The sequence below is a fragment of the Lissotriton helveticus genome, chromosome 7 (assembly GCF_964261635.1).
Source record: "Lissotriton helveticus chromosome 7, aLisHel1.1, whole genome shotgun sequence".
Classification (NCBI taxonomy): domain Eukaryota; kingdom Metazoa; phylum Chordata; class Amphibia; order Caudata; family Salamandridae; genus Lissotriton; species Lissotriton helveticus.
In genome coordinates, this window is record NC_136068.1 from 86,838,707 (window position 1) to 86,854,372 (window position 15,666).

Genomic DNA, 15,666 nt, shown 5'->3' on the forward strand with positions numbered 1-15,666 from the left:
GACTGGATGAGCTGTGACATACAATTATTCATTAGGAAATTGAAATCAAATTGGCCCTGCTCCTTCATGAAGGTAATAAGAGCATTAATAGAACAACATGCTAGTCACAAATCTGAGACACAGGTACCACCATCACTAAGTGCCTCAATGCCTGGATAACTTCACAGGTGACAAGAAGTGCTCTACAAATCTACTGATTCATTGATTGAGAATACATATACAAAAATGGTGATTTAGAGTACGGCAGAAGAGTTCACCATATTATGAATGTTATTGGTTATAAGGGTCTAGTAATACAGCGTATGGGATATCCATCTCATTTGTGGCAGAGTAACCTGTCGCTCAAACGTTGAATCAAGCCATAGAATTGGGTAACTCATTTTGATCAGAGAGGAGATCCTTCTGGAGTAGCGTTAAGGCTATTTTCTAAGATGTTGTTACAATTAAAATGATCTATTCATCAGAGCTCTTAGGATGGCCTTTAGCAGAATGGTTTGTATGTACATCGATCACTGTAGTGTATTACCTACACAAAGACGTACAACTCGTGGGTTTTTGTCTTTCGTCGCTGCTCCTGTATTCTTGGAGAAAATCACATTTATTCATTTTTATAAGATTTTCAGTGTTGTTAAATTGGAATATTTTGGCAATAAAATGACCTATCTTTATTATTAAATATCAACTCCCAACCCTGCAGTGCTTAATTTGAGCCAGTGGTTTCCAGTGCTCAGCAATGGCACTTAATTGCCTGACCTTGAACTTATGACAGCTGCCACATGGTGGCGCTGTTTGTGTAATTTAAAGATGAGCAGAAAAACAATTGCTGGCTAATTCAATATACATTACCACCTAATACTTGCCACCCAAGCCATTTTTAAAGCGTTGGTGGCCTTGAACAGTCTGAATTGCCACACTTCAGTGCGATGGATAATAGTTGTGTAAGTACAGTGGCAATGTGTGGTGCAAACTGCAGTGGCCTCCTGACAAGGCACTTATTTTTTGTACTTATTGTTTTACAAATTCAGCATTGCAACCCTCTGTTCTCATTGTAAAGGCCACGATGCCAGCGCCATGCTCCAAGACCACCAAATCTGTAGGCTGGCTGATCCGCTGTATTCCAAATGAAATAGAGTTCGGGCGATCCTGCGATGGCTGGCCCACAGTGGTGCCTTTCAAAGGCTTGTATGTGAGCCTTAAAAAGGCAGCACCATGGGACTGCCACTGCACATTCCAGCACGGCATGGACTGTGAAGTCCATGATGTGCTGGAACAGTAATGCATTCAGCCGGGTGGGCACATACTGTGCCCCCCTGCATGCACCCCCTGGCCCAGAGGCAAAAGGGATCCCTGTGGGGCCTCCTTAGTTTCCTTACCACAATACTTTTCTTGGTGGGCTCACCGCCGTGAAAACTGTAGAGGTGAGGAAACTTGCAATATGCTTGGCAGTGCCGCGGCAGCACCACCAGCATATTGTGGGCCTCTGACCACTGCAAGACCGCTAGGGAACGCAGATCTCTGGCAGTAGCAATTGTCCTGTGGTGCTCCAAATGTCAAGCTCGTAATACAGCAGTTGGATCACCAGTGTGGCGGTAGCTGCACAACCAACATGAGTTTACCGGTTTATCAGACCGCCAAACACCTAATCGACCCCTAAGTCGCAGTAAATACAAGAGCTAGATTCTGTAAAACCACTAAAAAAGCAGTGAGCATTTCAGTCTTCCTTTCTGCCCTTCTGGGGCACTTTGGCAATGCAGAAGGCGCCACAGATGCTTTCATACCTCCTACAGTAATATCTTTTTTGCGGGTGCCTAGCACAGGCTCATTTTGTGCTTGCGCAGCGTGAAGGGGCGTTTCTTCTTGTGAGTAGGGGTGTGCTTCTGTGAGAAAGAGGGCATGTCTTTATCCATGCATCTGCACCATTTAACATTTAACATATGGGTCATGGCCAAAGAGACTATCAGGAGGAATCCTAATACTGCACCACCTGGGAAGTGGAGTGTATTTAGTGAGCCCCTGAAAATTCTCTTTGTAAATAGGTGTGGAAGGTTCCGGGAACACCCCAAGGGACTTTCAAAGTGGTGAAGTCACAGATAGCACCCCTAATCTGGGGTCTTAGCCTTCCTTCAAGGGAAGACCCGGCCTGGCTGCAGTGAAGGTAGGAGATGCATTTCAATCCCCTGCTATGACCATCACTGCTGCCCTCTCTTCAATGCAAGCCCTAGTTCAAGGAGGCACCATATGCACTGAAGAGAGCACAGTTTTTCTGTAATTGAGTGCAAAGTGTCAGTCTGTGTTGGGCAAACCCTGTTAGGATGTGCTCTGACAGGCCGGAAATCGAATGACAGAGCTTGGAAGCCAAGAGGTACAACATCAAAGCTGCACAAACTTGCTCTCAATCAAGCTAAGCTGGTCACACCATGGGCTATGAAAGACCATAAACAATGCTCAGATATGTTAGGAGACTCAAATCTCTAGAAATGTTAAATATAGAACAGAAGCCTGCCATACAACTGAGACATCCTATTGAGAAATGTGTCTTCTTTTCACAGGTACGCTTCGATGTTGCGGACAGGGCTTCGGGGAGGATAGTCGATAAGTCCTTGATCTTCAATGTTGAGGTGAAGGACAAAAATGACAACGCGCCCAAATTTCAGCATGATGTAGTAAATATCACTCTGAAAGAGACCTTCAATTTTGGTAAGTTCAGTGGTGTCTCTGAAAATGGTGAGCTTTGTAAATATCCACATCTGGATATTATCTGTGATCCACATGTCCTGGTCATGTTGCACGGTGGATTCCTTGACGGTTGTAATATTATAAACCGGAAATGAATAAAAGTGCTATCTCCGATATAATGCATTGTATGAGTTAAGCTACGAACCCCGTTAAGTGACGTGAGATTTCCACCCTCATTACTAGGACCTGGAAATGTCATTTATGGTACTCAAGGTGTTAAAGACCTCTAGAAAATTTTGGGGAGTTGGTCTCAGCTGGGATCAGGCATGAACACTGGTGGGGAACTCCTGTGATGGAATGGGTTAATTAAGCTAAGGCGAATGAACCGCACCAATCAGCAAAGCGAAGTTCAACCACTTTTACACCCATCATCATTTTGCCTAAGGCCCTAATTCTGAGTTTGGCAGTCCATAAGACCACCAAACTCGCGGTGGAGGTGCAGTGGCAGAGGTGGACCGCCGCATCAGCAGTCCGACTGCCGTATTACCACTACGGTGGTCGGACCTCCAGGGGACCACCACACCCGCCATGGATCCACGATCCCTGCTGGTCTTGCAACCACCTTTCCTGCACAGCATGGACTGCACATTCCATGCCATATAGGAACGGCCTTGGGCACTCCCTTTGCAGTCCTTTTCAATAGGCACCGAAACGGGTCCGCCTTGCGTGACCACCTGCCAGACAACAAGGAAACTCATAATCTGGCGAGGGGGAGAAGGTTGAATTTGGCAGTCTGGTAGCGGCTGCTGGCGTGGCGGCCTGCTGCCAGACCACCAAAGATGTAATCCTGACCTAAATAGGACTTGCTTTATCGCAAATTGTTTCTTGCATTTTCTTGACACGGAACAAGGACTGGAGAAAATAATGAGGTGCTTCATCTGTGTCCACGTAAGGCTGGTCAACGTCCCTCCTCGACCTTCCCGCTACTCCAAGAGTCAGGGGCTGATGAGGCGACGCAGGCAAAGCTAGACAGTAGGGTGCCAGGCGGATGTCATGCTGTTGTGTGTGTCTGTAGCCAGACCTGTAGTGACGGAGTGCACATGTGAATGTGGGGTGATTATAAAATGTCGCCCATACAGAAAGTTACAAATGTATGAAAAGGTTGGGGGGACATGCAGAAGTTCACTTTGCATGGGAACAGACGCTAACATTTCTCATGGCGCCCCAGGGCTGGGGTTAATGGACAATCATCACTGATTTACAGAGGTCAACACAACTCAAACAAAGCATGGAGACTGTCTATAGACATTGCACACCAAAGACATTTTTGTTTAGGTGCTTAAAAATTAGTGGGGACTATTACAATTTAGAACCAAAGGGTATTAGTAGCCACAATGACACCCTGAAATAAATGCATAGCTCCTGTACCTGGGTGTAGTTTTGCTTCCAATTAATATCTGCACAATAATCATTGGCGAATAAAATGCAGAAACTGCATTCCTACTCTCTTTGAGTGTGTCAGTGCAGCTATCACAAAGTTGTGTCTTTGCACCTGCCACCAGTTTAATGATAATTTATCCCACAGAAGACAGCTGAAACCACTATTTACTCCTGTTTTTAATGAGCTCTACTCTACCTGGATGCAAATGGTGCTTATGATGGTAGTTTATACTAGCGCCCCAGGTGAAGAGACCACGTGGATGGTATTATTACCCCATTTAATGGTATTTTTTTGAAAGTTTGATTCATTTTTGCTGGCATTCAGTCTCTTGACTTGTAGGTCTGGAGATGGTGCTGCAAACACTGCTTTTGCTTACTTGCTGATGATGTTTTGCTTGGTTACCTATCCCTAGCCACAATGAACATTTATTTTTGTCTTAGCAGTGGAGCAGCTGTGCACACCACTCCCCACCTGCAGTGTATCAATGGTAAAAGCTGTTTTCTTCTCCACAGAAAATCCAGTTATCCAGCTGCATGCCTACGATAACGATAAAGAGGACACACCAAATTCAGAAGTCATCTATTCTTTCGTGTCGCAGAGTCCTTCCACCTCGGACATGACATTCACCGTTGATCCCAAGAATGGATTAATACGCGGGAAGGGGTGCCTTAATTATGAGGTCAGTGCCTACTGGATTGAAAGGAGGGTTGCATACATTGGGAAATGTGGGTCACGTTGTGAAAAAAAAAGTGGTTTGTTGCAGAAGATGGCCTCAATTCTTTTGTAAAGCGGCTTGAGGCTCTGGAAAACAGATGAGAAACACGTGTCTAGCACCTGACAATTAAGTGCGGGTGCCGAGCACCGGAAACCACTGGCTCAAATTAAGCACTAGGTTGGAGTGGGTTTTACAATATATGGTTTCAGGGGAGTTTGTGTAGGGTTTCCCACTCTGGTGTTCAATGTATATGTGAGGTGAGTACAGTGCTAAATTTGTGCCTGTGGTTGCTTGTGGGCTCAACGCGTAGGGCTTATTTGTACCTTTTTAAAGAGCATGGGTACACTGCAGAGACAGTTGGAGGAGAAAAAGTTAAAGGTCTACATAGATTGGGGAGAGAGCAGAGCATGAATTGAAGGGGAGAGGCAAGGTACCAATTGTAGAATAAAGAAAGGGCAAATCAGAAATAGAGGGAGAGAGGTAACAGGCCTGGGATAATAACAGAAAGAGAGAGAAGGTGAAAGGGGCGTGGGGATAGACAGTTGACATAAGGTAGGGGGTAGAAAGGAAAGCATGGGTACATTATAGACAGGGGGTAATGCCAGCGGTAGAAGTAGATTGTGTCCATGGTGAAAGTAGACCACAAGGTTTTAGAAGCATTGTGGGAACCTGCACCTATTTTTGTACACAAATTGAGCACAGCAGTATGTCCAGAAACTGTATGGGACAAGAGTGTGTAACAGGAACCTGGTGTGTCACTATCAAATTGGCAAATGGTTGCAATTCTGCAAATACACAAACATCAGATAATAGAACTCAACTGAAAACACGTATTACCATTGAGCAGCTGTATCATTTATTTATTATAGGTGACTAGAGAAGTCACCTGTGATAATGACATTAGAGATGGGCTTTTTTTTACAGACACTGGAGCCTTCCATGAATTACAAATACAAAAATGAATGAATAAATAAATAACATTGCGGAGCACATTATTAAAGGCATATCTGACTGCCCAAAAACTTTCTTTGCATTTAATATATGTTTGATTTTTTTTTCTATTGTAGGCTGCAAAAAAAATCCAGATTATTGTAAAAGCAAGTGACAAAGGTTCCCCAGTCTTGTCATCATCAGCAACCGTTAATATATTTGTTGAAGATGGGAACAACCATATGCCTGTCATTATCGATCAAAAAGTAAGTTATTTGAGTTACGCATTGAGGCTAGCTAGGAATGCAAACCATACTTTAATCAAACCGTGTATGACTACATTTGAACCTCTGGATGCTGCTGATGATTGTGGAATAATTTGTTTGACACGTGGCTACTCACAGCTACTCTATGATCTTACTTTGCTTATGCATGGGTCTTTGCCCTTGTTCCCCCTGAGGATGCAAGATTTTGGATTATGTTCTTCAGTGGTTTACCACTTCCCTTGAGCAAATTGTTCTTTTTGCTATTGTCTGTCTTGAAGGTAAAGTGCCACCATCCTTCTTGTCTAACCGCAAATTGATTAACTAAACTGATGCTATGTATATTCTGTTACATTAAAGTTGTGTAGATCCAGGGCTGAGTGAATATTCCTAAAAATTATAATCGCTGTTTGCAAGCCCACCTTTTTAATAAAACATTTTTTATACAAACAATGGCTCAAGATATATACAAATTAAACAGAAAACATGACAGTTACAAAAACATACAGGAAAGAAAGCTGGAACATTTATAGTAAAGGCCAATCTGAGAATTATCTGGAAACATGTACAAAATGTATTCAGTAAAATCAATTATAAAATCAAGCTCAGAAATATATACTGGTACACATAAAGAATAATATCAATTACAAAGACCAGACAAGTGGTGGACTCTAGGACAATATATAGACAAGGGTTTCAGAACAATACTGAAATTGCCAAAAACAAAACAATGTGCCCTTCAATAATTGCGGCCACAGTCGCATCGACATTGTTTCGACCTTTGTTATAAATTCCAGGTCATCATCAGGACATTAATTTTGACTGAAAGTTCTGGTACTCTATATAAATGTGTATATTCAGACATATGTGTTAGTTTGTACTTTGTAGACTAATTATTGGATGCTCAGTCAAAATTAACATGACAGTTACAAATTAATTTGTAACTGTCATGTTTTCTGTTTAATTTGTATATATCTTGAGCCATTATTTGTATAAAATATTGATTGCCCCTGGTTCAAGGATACAGGGCTTCCCTTGTGGTGGTGAATAACCTTTTTAATAAAACACAGCACTTCATTTTAATTTGAAGTAGAATAACCAACACAAAAACAGTGTGTCCACAGAAAGACTTTTAAAAAACTTCCAATAGCATGTTGGCCATACACGTCATCCCACAAGATTTTTTCTTGCAAATTAGCTCTCAGTTGGGCAAAAATGTCTGGTACTATTGAGTCATGTGAAATTAATACATGATATTCTACATTAAATATTGTCAACGCTGTATGGGTAGAAGGATTGTAGAATCATCAGACATTTTTCCAATTCACTAATGTCCTGTTGTATGCTTGAAAAATCCAGAAGGTTCATACATACCCGTATGCATGACCCTTCACCCTACAAAGTCTTGCCATAGCCCCACAATCCCTTGCAGGACAGAAAATATGCAGTTGTGAGGTTAGGAGTAGGGAAGGCTGAAGCTGGATTATCAATTGAAAGGATAATCCTCGCACAAGTGGGATCAGCAAAGGCGTTCCTAAAGAGGGTCAGAGGAAGGCATGATCAAGCGTCAGCCTCAAAGGGACCATCCAGTGTAGAGATTGAACAGTTCTCTTTAACCCTTCCAGAATCTCTAAGAATCACCAACAGTAGGCATTCTAGGGAATGTTGCTTTGTTTGATGACCTCTGTTCAGGGTTTTAGATGTATTGGGACATAATTTACCTGAAAGGACCCTCTTATGATTGGTACATTGCAGAGGACTACCCTAGGAGCAGGCTGGTTGGTTAGACGCTCTTTGATCATGAGTGACCAGCTCACCGACGAAGCATACTGTGTAAAATGCTGTGTTTCTCTTGTTCTTTGTCCCTTTCCTCTGGCATTGGCTGCCTTCAGAATCAGATACTGTTCAATGCTTCCTAAGGAATTCGTTTTTATACTGAATGTGGTTCTCTCCAGTATTTCTCCCTCCACAAACAGATCCCCCAGGATTTAGAGGCATAGATTAGCAAATTTGTGCTGCACAGAAATGTAATTTAGGCAATACACTGTTGGACTTTTTTGCGGCATTATTACAGCACTTTATTTTTCTTGCAGTCATTCGTTTTCAGATGTAAATTAATGGACTCTACTCCATCAGAATATTCCATGTTGGTAGAGGCATGTTTAAGGTATCTGAGGGTGTTTGTTTGCTATTGGCATTTATTATATCAACATCAGAAGGGTGAAAGCCTGAACTGATTCTTTCAGGATTTTGACTCATAACCTGCTAGTTACCCTAAAAAGTAAGCAACAAGGGCTTAATTAACTCCTTGAATTACTTGATGCTAAAACACCTGGGCCTAGATCTACAAAGGTTTTGCATCAGGCTTGTGTTACTTTTTTTAGTGCAGACCCCATGCAAAATCCCAAAACACACCATGCTGCATGCTCAAAATGTTCCCTGCAAGAGCTCAGAGCAGCCCCCTACTCTCTCCACTCAACAACAGACCACAGCACTCCTCCCTCTTCTCCCTTCACCAACTCAATGAATGCTCACAACACTCTATAAGGGCAAGAGCTCTCTGCACCTTCACAGCTCTCTCTGTGCACCACTTACCCACCCCCCGGAGCACTCTGTATCTCTCCTCCCTCATGCAGGCGATCCCTATGACCTTCAGGGCTCTCACTGCAGGAGAGCTACACACCCCTCCCTTTCCTCCTTGCTGGAGCTGTCTGCACCCTCACAGTGCTCAATACAGGAGATCTTTGCACCTCTCATTCCCCCCTCAGAGGGAGCACTCTGCACCTCTCCCTATCTTTCCTTTATTAAGGCCCCTTCTTTTCTGCTTTTCTTCTCCTTGGGTTGTGCTCTAAGTAAGCGCCGAGATGCCTCACGGTGAGTCGTGGCGCTATACAAGAAAGTATAACATAACATAACATCTTGAAGCAGGAGCTCCATGCCCCCCTCACAGCACTCACTTCAGGAGTTCCCTACACCCCTCAGTCTCCTCCATGCATTAATGCAATGCAACTTTACAACACTCCCTGCAGGAACATCCTACAACCCTCACTTACATCCCTGCACTCTCAGCACCCCATGCTTCCCTCTGCAGGAGCTCATTGCATTCCTCGTACTCTTCCATGCATAAGAATAAGTAAAGCGGCATTCGCAGACTCCCTGCAACACTCTTTCTCCTCTCAACACCTCTCACAACCCTCTTTGCAGGAGGAAAGGGTGTGGGTGCAGTAACCCTTGTCTTGGTCACTCATTCCCTGCCTCAGCTACCATTCTCCCCCACAACAGACTGATACCTACATGAAGAGGAGGGTAAGACACTGAAAGCTCAGGCTCGAACTTGAAGCCTGGCTCTGGCTTAATTCAAGGTCTCGTTCGAACCTCGAGCCCATGACAAGCCAAGCTTTCATATGTCTTCTGCCTGCCACCCATGTCTACCCTCGTGCACCAAGGGGTAAAATCAGAACATTAACATTTGTGATAAAAAGGAGAGACATTTTGGAGCAAATTTGTACAAGCTGAAACCAAAAAACCTTGACTACGCACAGCTTCTCTGCTGAACCAAATTGTTTAATCCTAGGCAAATAGTATTTTACTGATCCTCACTTTCGTATAGCAAAGAACCATCAAAAACATGACTTCAGAATACCGGCTGTACAAAAACCTATTGTGCTTTATTTAATAGACTGTAATGTTGAGATCTTTCTACAAGAAGCTGAGCCACACACAGGATTCACCTGACAACTTTCTTGCCTCTTAGTTCACTAATGGCAATGTTGACAGGGTGGGGCGGGGCGGGGCAGGAATAGTTCTATGTTCTTCTTAAAAAACTATTGTTTTCAATAGATCTTCTCAGTGCTATCATGTGAATTAGAACATTGGAATGCTGAGCGCTCCATTGAAGGCAATGGAGTAGTTCCAGGCTTATAGCAACTGGTGTAAATTCTCTGCTCTAACATTCCACTGTTTGCCTTTATGTTTCTCCCTTTTTATTTTAGAACATTCTACACTTAGTGGGTGGAATGTTCTAATAGCCTTATAGCCCTTCTGCCTCAGGTAATACTGGTTGTTAAAAGCCCTCTCCCTCATTATAGCCCTCATGTTATAAGGCTATATTCTAATGTCAAAGCGTCCACATGGTAAAATTACATGCAGTTTCCTCCTCAGGCCTGAGCTAACCCTCCCGACCTCAAGATCTTCATTTTTTTGTTACATACTGGGGGTGGCCTCTTACAATCTCATCCTGTTATTAGGTCTCTTGTCATGCCCCTGGCTTTCTGCTGGGTTCAACTGCTATGAAAATAGAAGCGGCCACTATTCATGGCTGTAAAGCGGCAGGTTATTCTATTAAGAGGCAAAGCAACCCAAGGAAACAAAGGTCTCTGAGAATATGAAACATTTCGCTTTCACAGCTGGGAGACTATTTTAGTGGCCAGTATATTAAATATCATGGCCTTCGTGCTCCTTAACTGATCTGATGATTATTTTGTGGATCACAAAATCAGGAAATGCTGGATGCTCTGCACAAATGTCACCTCTGTTTGAGGTTTAAGTATGCTAACACTTTCAATAAAAATAGTTAAACTATAATTCTAGGAGAAATTAGAATTTGAACATTTTTATATTACCCTTTTTCTTCACCTAGAAAAAGTTTCACACTTGAAGAAAAGCTTTCTCTCCAACCCTTAAACATAAGGCTGTCTGGGCAGTTTAAGACCCTTACTACACAACTGACATACTTTAGGTGCACATTTAGAAGTGCAGGTTGAGTGGGAAGGCCATTAAAAATGTTTGTAAATGCCCAAAAGTTACAAGTTTGTGATTGTTCCCCACATATGCATTGCCCACTGCCACAGATATTTACATTTAACAACTGTAGAAAAATTAACTCATCTTGCAGGTTTCCATAGTTGTAATTGAAATTACCACATAGGATTATCCACCTTTCCTAATATCAGGAAATGGCATTCTTGAATTCTAACTGGAGATTCTATTTGAAGAACTCAGGACCTGATGTACAGTTTGGCAGATAGGGTACTCCATCACAAATGGGGTGGCAGAGCCATTAAAGGCATAGAGATCTCCACGCTGCCGCAAAGAACTCTAAATATGGTGGGTGGTAGTCCACCAGGGCAGCCGAGGTGTTTACCTCTGCTCCACTGGGTAACAGCAGGATGCTTAGCAATCCCTAAATCAACACCTAAGTGCCTCATTTTGACATAGGCAGGCAGCCGTTCAGGGCACCTGTGGTGGACACCCTTACCTACACACGCCCAATTTCAAACATTCATGGCCGGATGGGCTGACGCACTTTTGGTAACACCCAATGCTGAGAATAATGCCTTGTTTTGGCGGTAAACTTAGCATTTCTGTCTTCTTTCTTAGAAACAAACCCTGCTTTCTGAGAGAAAAAACAGCAGCTGCCCATGCAGGTATGAGCGGTGGGGCCGGGTGTGTGGGGATTTCGACAGACGATAACGAGGGAAAATTAAATTATTTATTTAATTTATCCTCATGGTCGTCTGTCGAATCCCCCCCAACCGGGCCCCAACACCCCACCGCTCGTACATGCACGGGCCGCTGCTGGAAACAACGAAAAAACATTAGATATTTCTGCTTGCCAGAGTAGTCCGCTGGTGATTGGGCAGCCACCAACGATTGTGGAGTGCTAGCAATGGCAGTGGCTCTGGTGACACTCAGTCAGCAGTTTCCCGACTTGTAAATGGAGCTTTGGGACTGCTAGTTCCAATATATGGTGGAGCTCCCACTTTGGCAAATTTTAAATGAGGCCCTTGAGTGCTGCCCCTTGTCCCCTGTAACCTCTCAATAGTTTACTCTAGTTTGTTGTATTTCACTGTATGACATTTACGTGTGACCCACTGTGCTGCCCATCTCCCTAGATTCTCAATAAAAAATGTAACGTAACTCAGCCTTTCCTTATTCCGCACATTGGCTTCCAAAAGTCCAGGGGCCTGATTACGAGTTGCTTGTAATGTTCCGACCCATGTGCAAACTCCTATTTACGCATGGTTCGGAATTACGAGTTGGAAGGTATTTAGCACATCTGATAATTATCAGATACGTTAAATAGCTCATCATTAGTTACATTTTGTCAGGTCAAACATACAGTATTTAAAGTATCGTTTTGGTGGGTTAAACACCAAAATCTGCATGTTATTCCCCATTAACTGGTAATAGGTGTTATTTATCGCATCCGATAAATAACGTATCCTGTGGTATCAGGGGCAATAAATACAGTGGCGGCCGTCACAGGTAACAGCAATGGGGTGAGGCGCGGGCAGGGCGGGGTGGGGGGGAGTCGACAAACGACGGGATGGGTGAAATTTAATACAAAAATAAATAAAAGCACTTACCTTGCGCTCGCCACATCACCGAGTTGGTGATGCGGCCTGCAAGGTAAGTGGTTTTATTTATTTTTGTATTTCCTTTTTCTTAGTCCGTCGTCTGTCGACTCGCCCCCCCACCTCACCACCTTACAACTCTTACCTGTGCCGATCGCCACTGGATAAATAGCGTCTTAACTTGTAATCAGGTCCTAAGATTGGCCATGAGCTTCTGTTGGCCATCCTATTTGTGAAGAAACAATTTTGCCACCTAGTGGTCAGCTTTGGTATTTTTTCTGTGAATTTTATTGTCATTTTGTGAATCTTCCCTCCCTGCAGCCAATGGAAAGTCTGGGGCAGATTTACGTTTCCTGGCGCATCCTTGCAAATCAGCAGGGATGCGCCAGGAAAGATGCGTCACGCAAGTTTACCCTTGCGCCATCACAGATGCGCCGCATATCATGGCGCAAGGATAAACAGATGCGTGTCGCATCTGCCGGCGTAAGGTTGGCGCAGTACTGGAGTAGCGCCACGGGCGCGACGCAACTCCAGCACTGTTCCAACCCTGCCTAAGTCCAACATGGTGTGTCAAGCCTGACGCCTGCTTCAAGCAGGCACAAGGTTTTGACGCAGCGGGGTTGGAAACGCCCCTCCCTTCTCCGGAACGCCCACATGAAACGTGGCGCAGGTTTCATGTGGCGCAGGGCTTTAGAAAGTGATGCATCTCCCTAGATGCGTCACATTGTAAATACCCCGCAGCATGGCGCTGGCTTTACGCCCCTGTTGCGTCACAGAAGTAACGCAACGGCGGCGCAAAAGGCCCTTATTAATGTTTAAAATTAAGTGATATAATAACTTTAAAATCGCAAACTATCATGCTAAGAAAGACCCTAAATAAATGTGTCACCGCAGTGCTTAGCATGAGAAATTAGCAATACTTAAAAGTCGCGCAGCTCGTGATGGAATGTTATAGCAATTGTGAGAAAACGAAACATTCTTACGAAGACATTCATGACTGTCAGCAGCACGGAACCGTAACTACACCCTGCCGAGTATTTTCTGTTGACGTATCACTGACGTAAGAACCGTGCGTCACCTGTTCGCAGTCCAGCTTAAGACGACATATTGCCCGCGGTATATAGGTGGGGGTGAGGGGTGGCTCACAAACAGAACGCAATGCAGGCAGGACGCTTGTGGCTTGACGGCCCACACCTGGTTGCAATTGTTATGGAAACGAAAACGGGTCGAATTGTTTTTGCCTGCAGTTGTGAATGCACCTATTTGACCGAATTTCACAATTTTGCCCCATCGGTGGAATAGCCCCTGTTTTATCGGATGGGTTTCCCAAAAAACATTCGATTCGCTGCATAAACACTTTATGGCACAGGAAATTTTACTACTGACCAAAACAAACCATTTTGTGGCAAAAATCTGAAATGATTTGTGACGAAATCACAAGAATATATGGTAACAACAATGTAAGTTTCTAATGGCACATCAGTGTCGAGTGAAGAAAGACCCACTCTCCCCTCCGATTATTTTTTTCTTTTTAGATATCTAGGGCTTTAAGTGGGATGAAAAAATTTGGGGCGGGGGATTATCTCTAAAAAGGGTGTGGCAAATCTATTAAAGGGTCTTGGCCAACACAATTAGGGGCATGACCTAAATCATGAGAGCTAGACACGTGTGTTTAAGAAAATCTTAAATTTGCATTCAGCAAAGGATAATAAAATAGAAAAAGGTATATTTATTTTACCATAAGCAATAAAAACAATAAACACTTTAGAACGCATATACAAATCTAGGAATCTAAAAGATACCTTTAGATGCCTTATGTTAAATTGGCAGCATTCTGATCAGAGTTAAACTGATGGTAGCCCTTTCTAAGTACTTGTCGCCTTTTCCAGGAAACTATTATTAGGCGCAGTGTCCTATGCCTTCTGTAGCCTTCCTTGTATGATTGCAAGGCACGCATAACATAAGCATTTGTTAAGCACACATTCACCCAAGGGTATCTTGGCATTGAATAACAGATGTGTATTGTTATCCAATTCAATGATACTCATTTTATCAACCTCAGAAGGATGAAAGGCTGAGTAGATCCACTGGTATTTGAACCTATGACCATGAGGTCAAACACCGGTTCCCACATTGGACACAATAATCCACTAAACCACCAGATCCAGTTTACTCATTTACACTTGTACCTTCAAGACCAATCTGTTGTTGTTTTGGGTCTGTAGCTATCCACTAGTAACAGGCTCCAAGGAGCAAATAAAGGTATCATCTAAGCATTGATATCAGGCCCGGACTGGCCGTTGCGGGCACCGGGCAATCCCCCGGTCAACCGCATGGGTGGGGGCCGGTTTTGGGCCCCAGGGGGCCGTTTTTGTTACAGGGCCGTTTTTGCAGCATAGCTGCAAAAACGGCCCTGTAACAAAATCGGCCGAAAACCGGCCCTGGCAAAGAGTGCGGTCGCACCCCCAGGGGAGAGAGGGGGCCGGCTGAGCACTTTGCCAGGGCCGATTTCGGTTCCCAGTCCGGCCCTGATTGATATGGGAGGAAACTGGGGACAGTTTACAATCTAGATGTAATTTGCTGGTTCAACTGTTTGGTCCCGCTTTGGACAAACTGGATTTACAGACTGAGCGGTAATAAAAAAAGAAAAGCAAAAAAGAAAACACTTACCTTACCGCGGCTGCCGGTTCTCCGTGATCCTTCTCTTCCTGGCAAGTCCAGAAGCAGGAAGCACCCGGCTGCTCTAAGACAATCACAATTCTGCAACACAGCGAATGATTGGTCTGAACACCGTGGTTCGGCACTCAGATGGGGACCAGGCAGTGTAATGCAGCCTGGTGGGAACATGCCAAGTGTGAATGATGCGTTGCCGGGCCAAGAGGGCCGGCCAAGCAGTCATGCGCACTTTGAGAGTGCATGCACCACTCCTCCCAGGCTCAAACCCCAGCTCAGCTCTGCCCGCCCAAACCCAGCTCCTTAGAAAAGACAGAGAATGATAATAAAAAAGTTATTATTGTTTTATTTGTTCTGCTCACAGAGCAGTGGGGCGACGCTCCTCCACCATACATCATGGATGTGGTTGTTAAAGATGTAAACACTCACTTTGATTACTATCTTTATCATATCCTTTGTCCTAGTGCATCTGCTTTTTTCAAACTTAACTGACTCTATGGTTAATTAGATAAACGAAGTGTCATTATAAACATAACAGTAAAATACAGAAAATTGTAAAAACAAAAAGCGAAAACAAATATTTTCATTTTTGTTACTTTACACTAGACTCCT

General features: G+C 43.8%; 1 protein-coding gene across 1 annotated transcript in view; it reads left to right on the forward strand.

Moving 5' to 3' along the window:
• The window catches only part of CDH26 (cadherin 26), a 317,238-nt gene that overhangs the window by 208,525 nt on the left and 93,047 nt on the right, over nucleotides 1–15,666 (forward strand). Inside the window, exons 4-6 of the mRNA XM_078651581.1 lie at nucleotides 2,550–2,697; nucleotides 4,630–4,796; nucleotides 5,900–6,028. Coding sequence (XP_078507707.1) covers nucleotides 2,550–2,697; nucleotides 4,630–4,796; nucleotides 5,900–6,028 — 444 coding nt within the window. The remainder of the gene's footprint in view (nucleotides 1–2,549; nucleotides 2,698–4,629; nucleotides 4,797–5,899; nucleotides 6,029–15,666) is intronic.